The sequence below is a fragment of the Drosophila suzukii genome, chromosome 3, assembly GCF_043229965.1.
Source record: "Drosophila suzukii chromosome 3, CBGP_Dsuzu_IsoJpt1.0, whole genome shotgun sequence".
Taxonomy (NCBI): domain Eukaryota; kingdom Metazoa; phylum Arthropoda; class Insecta; order Diptera; family Drosophilidae; genus Drosophila; species Drosophila suzukii.
Window position 1 is genome coordinate 20,968,210 of NC_092082.1, and position 19,727 is coordinate 20,987,936.

The following is a 19,727-nucleotide window of genomic DNA, read 5'->3' on the forward strand; positions in this document are numbered from 1 at the left end:
AAGTAGTCTAATTTATGTAAGTACTGCCCTTTGTCAGCCGAAAACACGGCGGCTACAAATGCGACCTTCAAGGGTCTCCGGCCAAATAATTATGTTCATTTGTATGGCCAAGCTGTTCGTCATCTCCGGTGGTCATTACACCCTTTCTCGGTTGCCATCGGCAAGTAATACCCGCTTGATGGCCGACATCCCGACATCCCTACATCCCGGCAGCCCACTTTCCGTCCGCTTAGTTCCGGGTGGCATTAAAACAAATCGACATTTTTCGCCGGGAGTGAACTTTATGGGGCCATCGGTGGATATTGTCCCATCGCCCCTCAGGATCTCGGGCACTGCAGCCTTCAAGGGGACTCGCCCAGCGGCGACAGCATTTTTCCTTTCGCTTATTAACATAATGACCAGGGAGATGAAAGGGACATAAGGCCAAATGGCCAAATGGCCAGCGCAGGCAGTCGAGCGGGAACTAGGAAAAGTTGTCAAATAAACCAGAGCCAAGCGAGTGCTGCTCGGGCAATATTTCTACTCATTATGCTAATAAGTTCACGCAAAACCAAGGCTGGAAAAACGAAATGTTTCGGTGGCAATGGAGAAGAATCTCAGTGAATTCGGGGGAAGAATTTTTGGTTTAAGAACGCGAAGCTTCATTTTTCAGACCCACAGAATGGGGTTAGGTAAATTTACATTTCCTTAAAATCGATTATGAATTATTAATAATTCCTTTAAGAGTATTACTACTTCGGATTCTCGAAACTAGCTGTGAATCTCATAGATACATCTGTCTGTCGAATGTAGCAGCTGATCTTTGGCTCCCGATCTGTGTTCCACATGTTTTCACTTATGGCACAATTATTTCCACATCCCTCTTGGATGCGGCAGCTGGAAACACATTTGCATTTGATGCTGTTCCGCAGGCTATGTAACTTCTGTTTTATTGGGCAGACTGCCTGAATGATACATTTTATTAAACATTGTGACTTAAACTAAGTGGCAGTGCTTTGGCTCATTAGACATTGCGTGCACTACAAAAAATCAGAACATTATATACGATTTTTCGTAAATATTTAATAAGATGACATTATAACTATAACAATAACTAACTTAGAAATACCTTTACTTTGTATAATTCAATAAAAATCTATAAAAAGCGTTTTCAAAAACATGTTTATCAATCATTTTTCAATTATTTCATAAAAGTACATATTTCAAGGAAATTGCGTTTGCTTCTTGTACATGCTGAGTGTACTTTTTATAATGGGGAACGCATTAAAAATGTTTTATTCATTGCCTTCAACTTGATCTCAGCTATCCACTCCCTGCTTTCTCCCTATCGAAACATTTTCGAAAACAACAAGTGTTTGAAGGGGAACTAATCTCCCCTAAGCATAATAAAAGCCTCCCCAACGACCCCCATTTTTCGGTTCCACAGGCAATGTGGTACGCACTTGACTGCATCGTTCTACAAGATCATTGTTCGTACCCCATTTGGAGATATCCATTACAAGAACACCAAGAGTCGATTCACACGAGTATGGAATACACGGTCGTACAATAAATACATATCTATCAAAACAATTGATCTAAATACTAAGTGAAAAATATCTTCATTACATACATTATTTTATTAATTTTAAGTATATGTTGCCCTTATGAAACTTGAAAAAATATAAACAAAAACCTAAAAAGATGTTGAGTTCCGCTTGAATTCAAAAAAGAGGCCAGAGCTAGCAAAACAAATAGCAAATGAGCAGCAGTCGAAGGTGCTTTTTCTGCAGGCGGGGATTAACTTGCCATGAATTTCAATTAGGCAAAAGGGTTTCGCATAGGCCAGTGGCTGAGGGCCCTGGAAACTCATTACGCAGGCAGACAAACAGCGGATTCTACGGGGTGCTCTACAAGGCAGCCCAGTTTCTTCCCAGTGGAAGGGAATTCGCTTTGCTCTGTGGGACAAAGAGCGGAGGGAACAAACAAGTCCAGCGGTACTACAGTACTATACTTGAAATAATAAACCACGGCGGATAAAGACATCGGGATCGGGAGGGGAGCGGAGGGGAGGGGGGTTGAGGAGCGAAATGGAAAATAGGAGGCCCAACAAAAACAATATCCAAATACTTTAAGCCCAAGAACAACCAAACAGGGCATCCAGTTTTTCTAGCCCAACCTTTGCTAAAATCAAAACAAACCAGCGTGGAATGGAGGAACCCAAGCTAAACGTAAACAACGCAACGGACGGTCGCTAAAAAAATAAAAAATAAAAACTTAGGGAAGTGGATGGGGGTACGGGCGGACCTGAGTGTGTGTAACTCCAGTAGTGGGCCTCGCATAAGAAACAACCTCCGCCAACCAGTTTGGCCAGTTTCGGCCTCTTCGCCTGCAATTTTCAGCTCTCTGCCTTGTTTTTGGCTCGGCACAATAGCCAACAGTCCGCAGATCTGCATCTCCTAGCGAAGTGTCCCATAAATAGGTTTTGCTGGTCTTTTAGTAGCTGATAGATAATTAAATTTCATGCTCGGTTAATTTATTATTAACGAACTTCAATAATTATATGAAACACATTATATATATATTTATATTTTAAAAAGCATTTCGTAGAAATAAAGATCCGAATGATGATCAGACCTTAATAAATTGTACTACATTTAGATTAGATATCCTGATACTTTCTATAAAAGAAAATTGTAACATTAAATATATATAATTTTGTAAAAATATTGTTATCTTTTTATGTTGCTATAGTTATAATACCGATGATATCTAACAACTTTAACGTGCTGCACATAATTACCATCAAAATAACATTTTATAAATCTAATTAGTTAATTAATTATTTAGTATGTCATGTTATAAAAAAACCCAAAATAGTAATTAAATACAACTTCTTTACTTGAGATATATTTATATTGTAAAATATATAAATATATAAAATTAATTCTTTACTTAATTTACTTTAATTTGTATTTGTAATAATACAAATAATCAAGTGGTAATCAAGTATCCACAAAAAAATGTAAATGTGTGCTGTAATGTATGGAAAACTTTAGATGACTTGCTGGTTAAGTTAAGAAATTGATGTATAATGGAAGAAGTCACAGAAAAACTTTATGTAAAAATGCTATAGAAAACCTAGAGTGCTCAAAAGTACAAAATTTTAACATTTTATTAAAACACCATAGTATCATTAAAAGGAAACTATGGTATCAGTCTTTTAACAGTCTGAAATTACTTCTGTTGTTTTTGCTTAGTAGCTAGGAAAGGCGGCTGCTTAATGTATGTCTTAAGCACAACATAGCGCTGTCTAATGCCGATTGAAGTTGGAAATTTTCCATAAACGTTTCACTGGCAAAAACTTCTCCGCTTTGCCAACAATTATAACAGCTGACTCAGCAGCTGACTGACGAACCAGACCAGGCCAAAGCCAAAGCCCATCTTCAACCTCAACTTCAAGTTGTAGACGGGCTGTCAAAATCATATGGCAAGACCCGAACCCATCTGAATGTCTCTTTATCTGCTGGCACTTGAGTTGGCATTTCGGCTTCTTTAAAGCTAAATAAAATATATATAGTGAATCCTAAAAAAAAGAATTCTTTTTTGGTCTTTCCTTCGAATTTTAGGACTACTGATTTTGATAGAACGTATATACGAGTATTAAGATTTTATATAATTTAAAAATTAATTTGCTTAGATTTCAGGACCTGTTTTTCCTCAGATTTTTCCTCATATTTATCTTTACATTAAGTTGTAATTTTAAAGTATATTTATTTATTATGTGAGTATAGCTATTCTCGTATTTAGCCACCACTGGGAGGCGGTAAAAGTCGGTTTCTAGGGCCCAAAACTCTGGCCCTGCCCGAAAGCTTTCCCCTGTGTCATGTCATGTAGAGAGCATAATGGCACCCAAACTGCGATTGAGGGGCATCGAGTGGGTGGGGGCGGGGTGGCGTAATTACCGGTGAACCCAAGCGAACCGCAGCACCAAAACCCCAGCCCAGAGCTCCAAGTGATCTCCGCCTGACAGCTGACGCTCGAACCCAGAGCGTTGACTGATTTATGAAGACACTTTTGCAAGTCGCCCAACTTGATTTTCATAAACCGTTACGGCACCGAGTTTTTACATGTCTGTCGGCTTCATTCGGATGGATCCCGAATATTTGCATACTCTTACAGGAAATCACTGAAATACATTCAAAATATTTATTAATAAATAATATACAACATAATATTTTATTAGTTCTTATTTGTATTCCAAATTTTTAATGACACTTTGTACGTCCAAAATCGAGATCTCAGGACCTAGTAAAGTTTAATTTACCATAATGTATACTTTTAAGGACGATTCCTTAAAATTTTAAAATGACTATCGATAGTACCTTTTTTGGTAACTATAACTTGATTTAAAGAGTTATCTATGGTGCTTTTATTTATTGGAAAAGGTGTCATATCCTTTTAAATACATTTTATGACAGTTCCCCAAATATTTAAACACAATGATTTCTTAAAATTTCAACCCACGATCGATGTAACCTTACAAACATTTCTAATATCCTATTTTAACTTGATTTAAAGGGTTTTATGTGGTGCTTAAGTTTTATAGGCTTAGGGTATCCCAAAGTAACTACTTTGTTTTTGACGGTTCCCTCAATTTTTGCCTATTGCCGGTATACGAATGCTTGCTGAAGTGTCTCGTACGTTTTGAGCCATGTTTGTTGCCAAGTACCAAAATAGCTGGCTGTCTGTGGGGCTGCCTGTCCCCAGCTTTGTCTTGTCTTGGATTGTCTTGGGTTGTCTTGTCTCCTCGACTTGGCCTGGTCTGGTCGGTCTGCTTGGCTTACTTGGCTCGGTTCAGTTCGGCTGGGTTTGGTTTGGTTTGGTAACCATGATCGCCAGATCTTCCAGCTGCTTTCGAACGAACAGTGATGGCCCAGTTGCCGCTTGTAGTTTGAGCTCTGAGTGCGGGGTTAATCGCCGGCGTAATGGTAATGATCGTGTTTGCCGCTCCGCATCAGCTGATTGCCAATGTCCGATAATGATGAGTAAGCGCTTTCAATCCGCCGGGGTGGCTTTCTTATAGAGAACTTCTTGGGTCTGCGATGGTTGGTAGAAATTAGAGAAACAAACATTTATATTGACTAAAAAATGTAAGGAATCTTATTTTTCTTCTTTTATCTGTTTAAAACTCTTTGAATTTTTTTTTGCTTTGAACAGTAATCTATGATATGTCAAGTTAATTACAAATTATTACACATGCACAACACACAAAGTTCGAACAAATTCAGAAGCTGTAAAAAATCCCTATTTGATAGCAATACAATAAAATTAGGAGTAATACACACAGAGGAATACATTCTTGACCGGGAGCAGTGATGCCGCACTTTGACCTACACAACCATCTGTATCAAAGACGTATTATCCTCCATCGAAACCTGAATCTGGGTCACCACCATGCAGGTGACTTCTCGGATGAGGAGGATCCTCGAAAACGGGGCATCCTGCGGAACACCAGTTGCCGGCGATATCGCGAAATACTTCGCTCCAGCCGCCAGTCGCAGCTCCTCCAAGGACTTGCCATCTTGGCAGCTGTGATTGTAGTCCTTATCCTAATGCTCTTCGTCGGAATAAAGATGTCCATCGAGCAGATGGATAATCCCACGCCTCGGGAGGAAGGCCTTTGGGTGGGCGCCCTTAAACTGTTGGGTCTGGAGCATGAAGATCAGCTAACAGGAGAATCTTATGGGCAAAGAAAAGTAAGCCTCCAAATGTATAATTTAAGATGAAACACTTTAACTAAACAAGAAGTCGCTTTCTCGTCCGCATTTTAAATTGAAACTAGTTTTAAAGACTACACAACATATATTATATGGAATTTTTACCCTACTTAATAAAATAACATGTGGACGAGAAGACGGATCCTAATGGCTAAACTGGAAAGAGTAATTGAAAAAAATTGTATTCTTAATTAATAACATACTTCAAATGCTATATGACTTATTTATATATTATTTTACTCTCCCTTCGATATTCGTTTTAGTTCTTAATCTTGTGTGTTTGAAATCAGTGCTTAAATACATATTTAATCGGTTTTAATGACTACTTTTAAAACAGTTCGGTGAGCTTATGATTCCGCTATGTATAGAAATAAACAACACGAGGTAGCTACTTATTAAAGATATCAGCAACTAAGTTATCTTTAATTATTATCTTTTGTACCAAGTGTTGTAGTATGTTTAAGTTAGTTGGCCCAGAAATACGTAACTCTTAAACAACCATAAAAAAATTATTCCAGTTGCATTTGAGAAATTTATTGTCATTTACGATTTTTACTTTGTTATAATTATGATCAGATTCTAAAGAAAACATTTTTCAAATGTAATAAATTTCCTAGTTTTTGAGCCAACATAAAAATAAATTTAACCCACAGCAGGATGGATTCTGCAGTCCGAGTTCCCTGGACTTGCGGCGGATCTTCCGGCGCATGGGCAGGGTGGTTCTCAACCAGGAGCAGGCGTTGGCCCGCATGGAGAGGGCGCTGGGTGGTACGGGCCAGTTCAGATCGGTAGCCCTACTTGGACCGCCAGGAGTGGGAAAAACACTGGCGGCAAATACCCTACGACAGTACTTTCCCTGGCCGGAAAATGCTCATTCGTACCTATGGAGCACCCAAGTACCCGATGAGGCCAGTAAGTTCCGCCTGGTGAGGCAGTTCGCCGAAGGGCTGTCCGACTGCGGGGTGAACCTGCTGATCATCGACAACCTGGCGACCTGCGATCACGGCCTGGTGCCCATCTACAATCGACTGATACTGGACCGCGAGGGCAATCCCAACCGGAATCAAACGGTCCTGGTCATCTACATTTTCAACCTGGAAGTGGATATGTACTGGGAGCAGTTCGAGTTGCTGCAGGAACTTCCCGCGGAGACCACCATCGTTAACTTTCGCTTCTTCAATCAGGACGATCTGATGGATTGCCTGTCCAGTGAGTTGAAGAGGGAGCAGCTGATTCTCAGCAGGGAAAAGGAGTCCCTGGTGCTCGAGGAGGCCATGGAGAAGGTCCAAACCTCTGGATGCAAGAGCCTGCGACAACTGGTGCTGAAAAATGGAATCAGACTATAATATTTCTTAAGTGTGTGCACCTGTAAGCCCTCATCACAAACTTTCTCCTTTGGCAACGTTTCAAAAATGTGTTTTTTGTTTATTTCTAGTAACTTGTTACAGATTTTATGACCGTACAATTGCCTTCACTCTGATGTGAATATATGATTAATTTGTAAAATATATATTTGGCACTGACCTTAAGTAAAGGAACAAATTAAAATATCATGGGCTATGTGATTTTAATGTAATTAAATTTTAATTTGTAATGTTTTTATTTAAAAATCCAATCAATATCTCTTCAGACATCTGTTAAAATCGTGAATCTTTTTTTGCAGAACTGCCTGCAGTTTTTAAATTATGTGTCTCTCTGAATTGCAATGCAGATAATTATTTTAGCGTGAGACACACAAAAGATGCATAAATAAAAGTACTGCACCCATTTATCAAAACAAAACTAGGAGAAAAAATGCAAAGCAAACAAGCACCAAATTGCATTGCTGTAAAGCATGTTTTGTGTTTGCTTTTTTATAGCATTTTTAAACAATTTTTTCAGTTTGGCGAGCAAAACTTCTAGGCCGTCGAACGATGTCGCTGCCTTCAAATTGCTAGGCGAGTCCATATATCTTAAGAACTATGTTGGCCTATCAAGAAGAATAGTTTGGAATTAAATAAAACAAATAAACCCATGAAAGAATTAAAAAATATCACTATTCCATTGCAGTAAAGTTATCTTTTTAAATAGCTTTTATATAAGTTAAAAACAGGTTTACCTTTCTTACATCTACCATATATAAATATATGCTTTTTCTTCAATTCTGATCTTAGGTGATCACCTAGTCGGCTATTCCGCAGAGACCACTTTTGATGCAATGCAAAACGCACACGTTTTCGGCGCAGTGCGTTTCGCCTTTGCATCCGAAAGATACTTCGATGCGAGTGCCAAAGTATGAGTGCGGTAGCAAGAGCCAACAACCGCATCGAGGCCATGGTGCACTGAAATAAAAAGTATGACCATGTGTTAATATCAAAATAAATTTTATCTATCTATTTAAGATTAGTATCTATATATTATATATAATAATAACAATTATTTATTTAATTAAATTAATAAGGTTTTGCTATTCTAATCAAAAACATGTATTAATTTTGGTGGAAACGAACTATGAAAATTTAATTTATTTTTAAGAAACAGCTGTATTTTTTCTCAGTGCAGTGCAACGCTAAACGAAACGCAGCCAGCGGCTTTTGTAGTTCATGAACGGCCAGCGAACTCGGCGTTCGGCGTTATAATCAAATAAGATTCGACTGCTCAACAGTTCGTGGCAGTTCGACGGAGGAAAATGGCAGGTGAGGGGGTAGGAAAACCGGGTGGGGGGGCTGCATTCGATACTTTTTGTTTTTCATTTTGCTGTAGACACTGCATTCGCCTGGTCACGTAAGCAGCCATTTCCACGGAGTGGTTTTAGTTTTCGTTGCAGTTATGTAATCCCCCGATTGATTTAGTTTTTGGCTATGCGGAAGATAGGAGTCTAAACTGCTACTTGGGAAACTGCGAAGGACAATGTCAAGAGTTGACTTCCCAGTGGGAAATATAAACTCAAAGAGTTTAAACTGTATGATATGGGAAAAGTAATGCGGTGTTTTAGGCCATCTATCCTTTTATTTAGAGATATCATGTAATAAGCCTACTAGCACTTTAAACATTTTATATAAAGTCCAATATCAATCCAATACAATTTTGAATAATTGCTTAGCTTTTTTTAATTAACAGGTTTCATATTACTTTATTCTCAAATTTTTTAACTACAGCTATCGTTTGCCCTTTTATGTTAAAAAGTTTGCCATTATTGGTTGTTTCAATAGTTTCAGTTTCAAAATAAGTTTTAATTGGTGGCAAAAGTGCGGCAGTCAGGGTAAATGAATCGATTGAACATCGAGCACTACGAATACTGTTGATCGATTGTTCTAGTAAAGTGCAACCCAATATGGCAGCGTTGGCCACAAAAAACTAGACATGCGAAAGCGCTCGAAGTGCTGCAAATGAATCGCAACTCAAATAAATTAAAGAAATGCAACAAGCCGCCATCGTTAGCCTTCGACTGTGAGTTTTAGTTTGAGTTGGCTTCGATTGCAGCCAAGTTGCATGAGGAGACAAAATAAATTAAAGAAAAGCCGACGACGGGGACAGAGCCGTCGACCAAGATTGCGATTGGGTCTATTGAAGTGCAGTCAAAAAAATTTATAGTCATATTTAACATACACTTCTTAAAAGTAAATATCAAATAATTTAAGATTTGGTATATATTAACCGCCACACAAAAATAGTCATTGCTGCCATATTTAAGTTGCAGTAAAAAATCCCGAAAACTGCTGGTAGATAATCAAATAAATTTATTATTGATTATATATAATAAGCATTATAATTTAAACTTTCTCGACCTCAATGACCTGCAAAAATTCTATAACAATGTATTTGTTCTTTTAATCTTTATGAAATCTTTTTTTTTAAATTCGATTTTTACGAATACCTGATTAACTACAATTTTTTACAAACCAAAAACAGATTATATTTAAATATGATTTAATGAAAAGCATTTTTAATCAAACAAATTATCGTATTTTAAGGACAGACGTCTAACTATAACATAACTTGATTTATAATAAATGTTTAAGCCCATAATTAGATTTAAATAAGTTATTATGCGAGGACTATTAGTCATTCTAACTTATATGCTTCATTTTTTTGAGTAAAAATACTTATTAGTCAGGCAATACTTAGTAGTTTCAAAATTTCTATTCAAGTTTTTTTCCGAGTGTGAAGTAGACACACTGGCCAACAGGACTTCGACGGCGACAACGTGAAACGCCAATCGCCAATTGCACAGCAAATACAACTGGCCTGGTCGGTCGAGACTGGACCGGGCCAAAAAGCAGACAGGTAAGTGGAGATCCAGCGTGGATGGGCTCCAATCAGCAGGCGGCTGAGAAAAGTTCTCGACTGGGCTGGGAAAAATCAGAGAAGGGAAAGCTGCGACTCTCCGCATCCGTATCCATGAGATACTCGGGCTATTTAGTCGCACAAAATGTTTCTAATCTGTGCCGCCGTTGACGCAGCCGATAAATACATCCCGTGCTGCTGCCTGTTCGCATTCCCATTTGTACAGAGAAAAGAACTAGGCATTATTGGTGCCAAATAAATAGTTTAATTAATGATTTTATTTATATTAATATTTTTTAGAATTAAAAAATCTAACCATGACTAAGTTTGCAATAAACATAATCAATTTCACAAAAATATTATGATAGTTTTTGTTGGCTGTGAAAATGTTACTTGATAGGAGTTTCTCCCAGTGCAGTCCCATTCCCAGTCCCATTTCCATTGCCATTCCCATTCTCATCACATCGCAGTACCGTCTTCGTCTCCGTTCGTGTTGGCTAGATTAAATTTCAATTAACACTGTAGATACTCGTACGCGTACACGCACAAATGTGGCAACCAGCAGCCGGAGTATCAGTTTTTCAATTAGATTTCGCATTAATTAAACGAACACACCGAAGCAGAAGACGCCCGTTCGGTTTGAGCCAGAATTACGCTGGCAAAGTGATGGTATGAGGCGGCAAAGCATCTGGAATCTAAATTAGTAACATGATTTTTTTACGCTGTTCCCGGCCTTTGAAAACAATAAAAGCCTCGCCAATAATTCGTTTTTTTTCATTACGGTTGTTTTTCAATTTTACGCTTGAACGCATTAGCTTTAAAAACAAAAACCAGCTGTAAGACATACCCACACAATTTAAAACAATTCGTAAAATACATTTTTTCAGACTTCTTAGTTCCTAATCCAGTAACTAAAAATCTTAACCAAAATGGGGGGTCTTAGGTTAAACCAAAGCTTTCATGTTATGTTTACTTTAACGTCTAAAGAGTTGACAACCCTGATGATTGTATATATTGGGTTACCAACTGTAGCACGCACATAAAGCATAAATTATACCCGTAGTGTACATATCAATTACTACAGTGCTGCTCTATTGTAAAGGTCAAAACATGCTTAACTTATGTGTTGTTAAACCCTTATCCATTGTTATATGGCAAAAAAGGTATTCAAAGATTTAGAAAAAAATTAAAATAATTTTCTCTAATACAAATCATGAATTATTTTTATTTGGTAAGTAATTTTGTGTTATATTTAAGAAGACACCATTGAAGTACTTATAGCAAGGAGCAGCACTGTAAGTTGTTGGGTTATAAAGTTCCGGAACGAAAAGGTGGGTGGAACATGACGGACAGCCCGTGGGGAAAAATCATTAAATTAACATGACAAATGACAAAGGGCTGATAAGACATCCCTGCCTGCATGCACGCCACCCACTCTTTTATTTCTTCGGACGGTGGGTGCAGTTCCGCTGAATGGCAGTCAACACAATAATAAATCCGTAAATATAATGGCCAAGGATACTTCGGTAATTGGGCGAGCTTATGCTTAACGGCGCTTTAATTTATGCCAGAGAGCCCGGACCGGGCCAAAACGGACCGAACGCCCAATGGCCACACAGCGCCGGACCTTCCGCCGGCCATTAACATTAACCACTCGCCAAGTACACGGCTCTAGCCATAAAATGTCGCGGTCGCCGTCACTTGTTTACGATTATGACTGCGTTCTATATAGACCATATATACACACACTCGGGTGTGCAGGGGGAGGGGGGCCATGCTACGTGTATGCGCTAAATTTTAACGGGTATGTGTATAAAAATACCGGCTTGGTCACCCACTCACCACTCCACTGTGGGCCAAATAGGTATCTCTAAGGTATAGGTATCTCTGAGGAAAGAAAGAAATATTTTAAAAACGAACCACCTTTAAGATGCTATAAGACGATTTAATAATGATTAAAACAAGTAATTCACTATCAAAATTAAATCTATAGGTCGAATAGTATCTGAAACATACAAAAATGTTAAATACTACACGTTTTTCTTATTTCCTTATGCTTATTAAGTATAATATTAATATTTAGGATCTAATTACTATTTCAAATGTCGTGGAATAATAATTTTAAATGAGAAATAATTATTACCTTATGTAAAATAAAATAAGATGTTATTATTACACTATGTAAGATAAGAGTAACAATGTAATATTTAAGATCTATCTAATTACCATATCGAATGTTGTGGAATAATATATTCAGATGAGATATTATTATTACTCTATGTAATATGTAATTAACAATATTATATTTCAGATCTAAGTAGCATTTTAAATGTTGTGAAAAAATAATTTAATAGGTGAAATTATTATCCTATGTAAGATAAATTTAATAATACAATATTGAAGATATAACTTGTACTCAAAATGTTGTGGAATAATACATTAAAGTGAGACATTATGGAATTGTATATAAAATATAAGTCTGTCAATCCTTAATAGTTTATATCATTTTAAGATCACACTGGACCCTAACACCCACTGTCACTCCTTGGGGAAGAGCTGGCGGTGCCAATGGCGAAGCGGAAACGGAAGTTGGAACACATTTTGTTGTTTTGGTGCTTGGTGGGCACTCGTCTTTTTATTACAATATTTGCCGGCGTAGTTGCCGTTGCGCTTTTTATGAATGCTTTGCATATCGTAAAATTAAATGAACGAAAAATGTTTACGTATTTTCGGACTCTTTTATTACACTGGTTTTGGGGAATGTCGTGGGGCTGCACATTCTATTATCGCATTCCGGGCTCAGCTCGCTAATTTGAATATGGCGATAAGCAGGGTAACAGCTCGGCGGAATGGAATCTAGCATCGCCGGACCTGTCCGCATTGGAATCAATTAAAAGTCACCATCCCAGGGGAAAAGCCATTAACCCATGCGACCGTGCTGTCGCCAGTCAAACATCCTCGAGGTCCCACTTCACCTGGGCATTGTTCCCTCTGAGTGGCAGCAATTAACTAAGAGTCGATTGCTTTATTACCTTGGCTCCAAACATCGTGTATCCCTCTCAGGGATGAAAAGGTCCAGCTGGATTCTCACAAAATTATTTGCAAAGTACATGAATAAATCCAAATCAGAAGGTTAAGCAGGGTAAAGTATCTGTATCTGTATCACAAAGTATCAGAATAAAGAATTCATATTTTGGAAAGTTGATCAACCATGGAAATGGGCAGTTAAGAAATCCAGAAATGTGTACTTATTAAAAAGTATTTATTGATATTTTATAAATATGTTATATAGTGTTTAACAAAAGATATATCTTCCCATCACTAATCTTTCCAGAGTGAGCGGTAGATACTTTGTTAGTGCGCTTAGTAGTTCGTGTTCATACATAAATTATGTTAATACCATCAAACGAGAGTAACTAGCCATAAAAACACCAAATAAAGCCCTGCGAGCAGTTAGTGGACACCAGGCATCAGGTGAGGTGAGATGATGGACAAAAGGGCTAACAGGAGGATGCCCAGCAGGAGGACGGGCTGAATGGGCAAACGCATCGCTTTATGGGGTCGTTAAAAGGTCCAGGGACATAAAACCCATGAAGGAAATTAAGTTCTGCGAGGCGGACAAAGTGAATTCCTGATCGGCACTTCAAGCTGAAACCGTTCCAGGCCTTTGTGCTCCAAAGTATTCTTCCCTGTCCACCTTTAAACCAAAAAAATCAAAACCTTTCATAAAACAAATAAACCTTTAAGAGCTAACAAAAATATGTGTAGCCAAATCAATGCCTTTTTGTAATTTAAAGGACAAAACAAAAAACAAATTCTACATTTTCCTATCTGTATTGTACTTCCTTCAATTGCAAATTAGCCACTTTTCGGAAAAAGGTCCATGATTGATATCCTTGTTAGGGAAAGGCGTATTAAAGCCTGAAAAATAGTACTTTAATGCATTTAAATGGCTTTCCTTTCAGGACACTCACTCTCCTCAACTTTTTTGTTGTGATTTTTCTTTTGCTCAACTCTTCGGCGGTACCTTCATCAATCATTTCTCGCGAAAGCAAACACTGTCCTGGGTTCTGGGTCCTGGGTCCCGGGTCCTGTGTCCTGTGCCCTGAGTTCTGTATCCTGAGTCCCAGTTCCGTTTGGGTTCGGGTCGCGCCTGCAGTGGATTAGGCAACGAATACGACATCGGCGACAGTCGACGTCATCCTATCCCTTCCGGGTTAACAAATGAATTTCGCGCGTTGGCCCCTTGCGACTTGAAAGGATTTCAACGCACTGAAACTCGAACGGATTGACAAAAATACAAAAAAAGTAGATGGGAAAATCCAAAAAATTAAGAGAGACCCGATTATAATGTACCCTGGAACGTAAGATCTAAGGAGGTATTTTGTATTATCATATCAAGTTAAAAAACAATTTCTTAATCCTTTCTACAATCTATTTTCATAATTTTTCTATCATAAGAGTCTTTCCAAAACTGACATATCTCCAGCCCAAAGCTTATGTATCAAAGTGTTAATTAGAAATATCAACTTAGCTCTTTTTCCTAACATTTTAAAAGCTTTTTTCCATTTCAAAATGCCCTTGCTCAATACAAACATGAGGTATTGAAAGGAAAAATAAGGAAAAATAAAACGAACTGCCAGCAAAGGGATAACCAATGACTTTTACCCCACGTGTGCTGCGCCCTCACTCAAGTTCATTTTAGTCGGCGAACTGTGAAAAAGCAACCAAGCACGAAAATAATAACAAATTCCTGCACAAAGCTGAGTGAACTGAAGTAAAGTGAAATGTTTTTTTATGTAATGAGCGTAATAATCAGAGAAACATGCGAAAGGATCTCCCACGATTTTGTTGATTGATTCCAGCACAAGTGCGAAAACCTTATTAAACCTGAACACCCCAAAAGGGTTTTCCCTTCTATCATTTTCTTCTGTAAAATAAAGGCGAAGTTAGCCAAGACAATAAAAATGAGGGGTAAAAGCATCGAGGACTGGGTCTCAAGCCTTGTTATCAGGAGGGAGATTCTAGGCCATGATGGATGAGGAATGCAAACAGATTTGGTTCCGAAACCATTTTGAGGGTGTGTACTGAAAGTATTTATTTTACAAAATGGCTTAAAGTGTGTGTTAAATTCAAGCAATAAAGCTGCGTCTAGTTTAAAGAGTTTTCAGGCCCGTGTTAATAATGCGCACTGCGTTATATATGGAAAGGTTAATCCTCCAATGCCACCGAACCACTCTTGTGCTGCTGCGCCACCGATAAATAAGAATAATGTGCGGAATCCAGCAAGGAAGCCTCCATAATGACCATGAAAGAACAGTTTATGGTTAAATAAAGGCGCACAGCGGCAAAACTCCATTTTCTAGACACAGTGTCGGGCGTAACTGTAACGCCCGCTTCAGCCTTTGCCAAAGTGTAGATGTATGTATGCCAGCCCTCAGCGGGAGACCCGTCGGTTATGCAAAGTAATGCAAAATTGCCACGGCGGCCAGCGTCAGCAGCGATTCAAATGCAAGTGGTCCACTTACACACGCCACACGCACAGTGGTGAGAAAAACATTAAATATATGTCAAAATTTTAAAAAACTTGAAAAAGTTATTTTATCAATTTATTTTTTAAACCAAATTCATACAACAAACCCAAAATTACTTTGGAATGATAAGTAAATAATCACTGTGGACGGCAGTCCACGTAGTGACGAAGCGCACCAGAAGAGTGTGCGAAGGCGACTACTATATATCCTACTAAAATGAAAATCTACTGTGATAGTCCAACGAGTGATACATCAATCGATCTACTAAATGAATTCATTTTTTACATTTGGCACTCTGCGATTCAATATGCCTGTGTTTAGCTGTACAATTTTAATAAAGAATTTCGAATGAAAAAAATTTAGAAAGTATTTATTTAGTAGATCGTATAATACATTTTCGTCACAAAAGTTGATATCAGAACTTTTGTTTGTTGAAGGTGCGCTCGTCACTAGATTTTTACCTCGTTAAGAGGTGATTTTGTTTCATAAAATAAATACTAAATTATAATACACTTTCTATATTATTTACATTCGGCACGCTGCAAATAAAATCTGCCTGTGATTAGCTGTACAATTGTAACAAGGCGTGTCCAATGAGAAAAATTTTAGAATGGGTGTTTATTTAGTAGATCGTATAATACATTTTCGTCACAAAAGTTGGTATCAGAATTTTTGTTTGTTGAAGGTGCGCTTGTCACTAGATTTTATCAATTCGCTAAGACGTGTTTTTGTTTGACAAAATAAATACTAAACATAAATCTATCACTAAAATAGTCTTTGACCACTGTGCAGGGTTGTTGTTTTTCCAGCTGTGCGCTCGGCTAAAATGCACGGGTATGTGTGTGTCGTTTTTTTTTATTGGCCAAGCTTGATAACGCATATTTTTGGCTTATTTTGCAGCTTACTGCTGCGGCAGCAATTTTGCCAACTGGATGTGTGTGTTCGTTTCCTGGGGTAACCACAGACGAAAGGGAGTGACGGAATGTCCCAACTATATCTGAAAAGCAAAAACATAGCTAAAACAAAAAGAAAATTAAATTAGGTAATTTTAAAATCAGATTTAAGTATAATATATGTTAAGTTATGTTATAATGCAATTCATAAACCGCTAAAATAAGAAAATAATATTTATTTTTATAGATATTTTATTTTTATAAAAATAGTTTAAACATGTAAATTGTAAGCACAACCACAGGGTATTTGGACTTCGAAGAGTCCTGGCAGTGGACTCTTCACACAATCATTTTTTGTCGCTGCGGTTTGCCCTTCGCTGCCCGTCTGCCGATAATCACGCTATTGCCCCATCAGCCGGAAATGGGCGCGCCGCCATCTTGTGTCTGCGCCATTCACGGGCGTGTGTGTGTGTGTGTAGGGGGTCGGTGTGTGTGTGCGCCCCACGAAATATGCGTGCAAGTGGCATAAAGTGGCAGCCATCTTTTGGGTCTTTGCCGTGCGGACGGGTCTGCCAATCTGCTGCCAAAGAGCACAGCGTATATTGGATTTGCCAATCATAAACTGAAGCCAACTGCATAATCTATGCACCATTGCAGTCAAACACAGACAGCGGAAAATGGATGGGGGCATATGGAAATGGGTTCGAACCATTTTCAAAACTCTTTGGGCACCAAAAAATCATGCACACGGCTTTCCATCAACATCAGAAACCTTTATTGGAATCGATTAATGCCGCAAATATTTCTATATCATTCTCGACTTTAAATATAACCACAAAACTATCTTTATCATAATTTCAGTGGTATTTTTAAAGTTGTAAGCTAGTTTTACATAGGGCTCTATTGTTGATAATAATTTCCATTCAAAATGCATTAGCATTTTTTCTAAATTGGAAAATTATAAAGGAAAATCCGGATGTAGAGGCAGTCCATCGGTTATATAAAATTCAAAAAATAAAACTAAATTGCATTCTAGCATATCTCCATTCCATTTATCCGCCCCTATTTCAGTTTCGTTATGTCTGTAGCTCGAAATAATAACAATAACTATCCTTTATATCTGCTTAACAGCCAATGCAGTTAAAAAAGCAAATGTTTTTCTCAATTGCCACTGCCATTGTCATGACTGTTATTATATTTGCAGCTTTTGTTGCTGATTTTGTTGCCAGTGGCTCTGCTGTATAGCTGGTTTTGTCTAGTTCCCTAATAATATAATTATTAAAGAAACTTTAAATAAAATGGATACATTTATTTCTTACATACATTTTGTAATTGTTACTTAACATTCTAAAACATTTCAAACTCTAATAACACATTTCTTTAGAATTAAATAAAAATGTTATCATTAAAATACCCTTTTAAGAATATTCCGAAAATGTTATAAGACCAAGGATAACTCATAACTAATTTGTAAAAATAACAAAAAAAAGAGTATCTATAAGTACGACTTAAAATTCCATCGTTTCTTTTGGTTTTGCCAACATCGTTGCCTTGCCAAAAACAATTCCCACTGAATTTTTATAGCCGAAATAATTTTTAATTTACATAAATGCCGGTCGCTATTCACGATGTGAGTGTGTGCCGTCGGTTTGCTCTTTGGCTTTTGTCGGTTGCATTCAACATACAGAAACGAATCTTCCGGATACGTCTCCGGCTCGATTTTTCCCACTCTCACACCAAGGCTGTGGGTGAAACACTGAAAAAAAGGAATAATTTTTCTGCAAGAAGCAATTTTTAATAGTAACAATCTAAGGACGTTTTTCTCAATGTCATGTTAAGGTTCTACGCTTTTTATCTGTTAGAGATGGTAACATGATGTTAAATTGTAAGAGAAGACAAATTTGTTTTCTCAATGGGATGTTAATTTAAGGATCGACAAATCTTTACAGAGTCTAGTATATAAGGTTTATCAGGATATTCAGACTTACAAACCTCAAAAGAAGGGAAGACAAATTTTATGTTGTCATTTTGGTGTTGTCGAAAGACCAATCTAGTAAGATAAAACCCAACTTTATTTTGAAATAATATTTATTTATTATTTATTTAACAAATTAAGCTTATCATACAATGTTAAACTTAGTACTAAATTTCCGAGCACTGGCTGCGGAGGCATTCGACTATGAAATAATATATTTCCTAAACGGCAACATATCTCAATGACAACATTTAAAGTGACATGCAAAATTTTTTTTTTTTTTAAGTATATTTTCTCATCTATTATAGTTTTTATTTGAACAAATTTCCAAATTCTAACCCAATCCTTTTTTAAGTGCACTTTTTGCTCAAGTTGGCAAATGCAAGCTTGCGACACATAATTCTGGTTCATATTCGCATGGCGGAAATAAGTTCCTGCTCCCTTGGTTTTTATGAGGGAGTTGCCATGCCCAGATGCAGCATTTTCGGGGGTTCCCCTCTTCAAATGGTCGGACATTTATCGATTTGCTGGCCAGGGATTATTCGCGCTGCCTTGGCATCGCCATCTCTGGTAATCTTTGCTGTTTCGCACCGAAATTATCTTCATCGCTCATACGCCGCGTGGCCAGGGAAATGCATGAAAATTGTCACTTATATTCGTGGTAATTGTTGTTGCTGCCGGCCTGTTGTCCGAAATGATAAATCACCGAGAAAACCTCCTGGCTCCGCTATTCACAACATTTGTCCACCGCCCAACGTCTACATAAATGTATATCTATTAGCATTTATCTTGGTCTCGGACCCAGACAAGTTTCGCCTGACTCCAGAATTAATCATGTGGCAATTATGCTGTGGCAACAGTTCTTACCCAGCGTCCATTTGCACACAAATATATAACCTTCCCTTGGCCATTTCCTCATCGGGCTATCTGTGACATCGTGGAACGGACGCCCAATGAGAATTGCAACTAAATCATTGTGTCCGGAATTATGCCATGCCCTTCAGAGCCCCAAAACAATATTCAATGCAAACGTCTGGAATAATATCAGGTACATTTAGGAACCCCTTGGTTTACCAGTTTTATCAGCTTATATACAACTCGAACAATATTTTATTTGGAAGTCAGAAAGAAAATCAAACAAATTTGGCAATTGGATAACTTTACCGCATAAAGGTGCTTTTTTAAAAATGGTATATTCTCTTTGCCGTTTTCGTTAAGTAATCAAAGTCGATTTTTTCAAACCATGATAGGAAGTAACAAAATATTTAAGATTGCTAAATTACAATACCGGGGTCGAAAT

The 19,727-nt window shown here is 37.7% G+C and overlaps 2 protein-coding genes across 5 annotated transcripts in view; both read left to right on the forward strand.

Annotated features, from left to right (window-relative positions):
• LOC108006355 (Salivary gland secretion 7) overlaps positions 1–19,727 on the forward strand; it is a 161,196-nt gene that overhangs the window by 76,043 nt on the left and 65,426 nt on the right. The window lies entirely within an intron of this gene.
• LOC108015900 (uncharacterized) lies at positions 5,196–7,279 on the forward strand. 3 transcript variants are annotated; one of them, XM_070995585.1, is made up of 3 exons: positions 5,197–5,738; positions 6,413–7,127; positions 7,195–7,279. In XM_070995585.1, the coding sequence occupies exons 1-2, from the start codon at positions 5,358–5,360 to the stop codon at positions 7,103–7,105; spliced, it is 1,074 nt and encodes a 357-aa protein (XP_070851686.1). In that variant the 5' UTR covers positions 5,197–5,357; the 3' UTR covers positions 7,106–7,127; positions 7,195–7,279. The 3 variants fall into 3 exon arrangements, with proteins under 3 accessions (XP_036671477.3, XP_070851686.1, XP_036671476.3); XM_036815582.3 differs by having other exon boundaries at positions 5,196–5,738; positions 6,416–7,272; XM_036815581.3 differs by having other exon boundaries at positions 5,198–5,738; positions 6,413–7,269.

Bases quoted from the DNA above. Each gene is read 5' to 3' on its own strand.
- LOC108015900 (XM_070995585.1), top strand. From the start codon at position 5,358: ATGCCGCACTTTGACCTACACAACCATCTGTATCAAAGACGTATTATC. The intron at 5,739-6,412 runs GTAAGCCTCCAA...TTTAACCCACAG, and splicing joins AATCTTATGGGCAAAGAAAA to CAGGATGGATTCTGCAGTCC.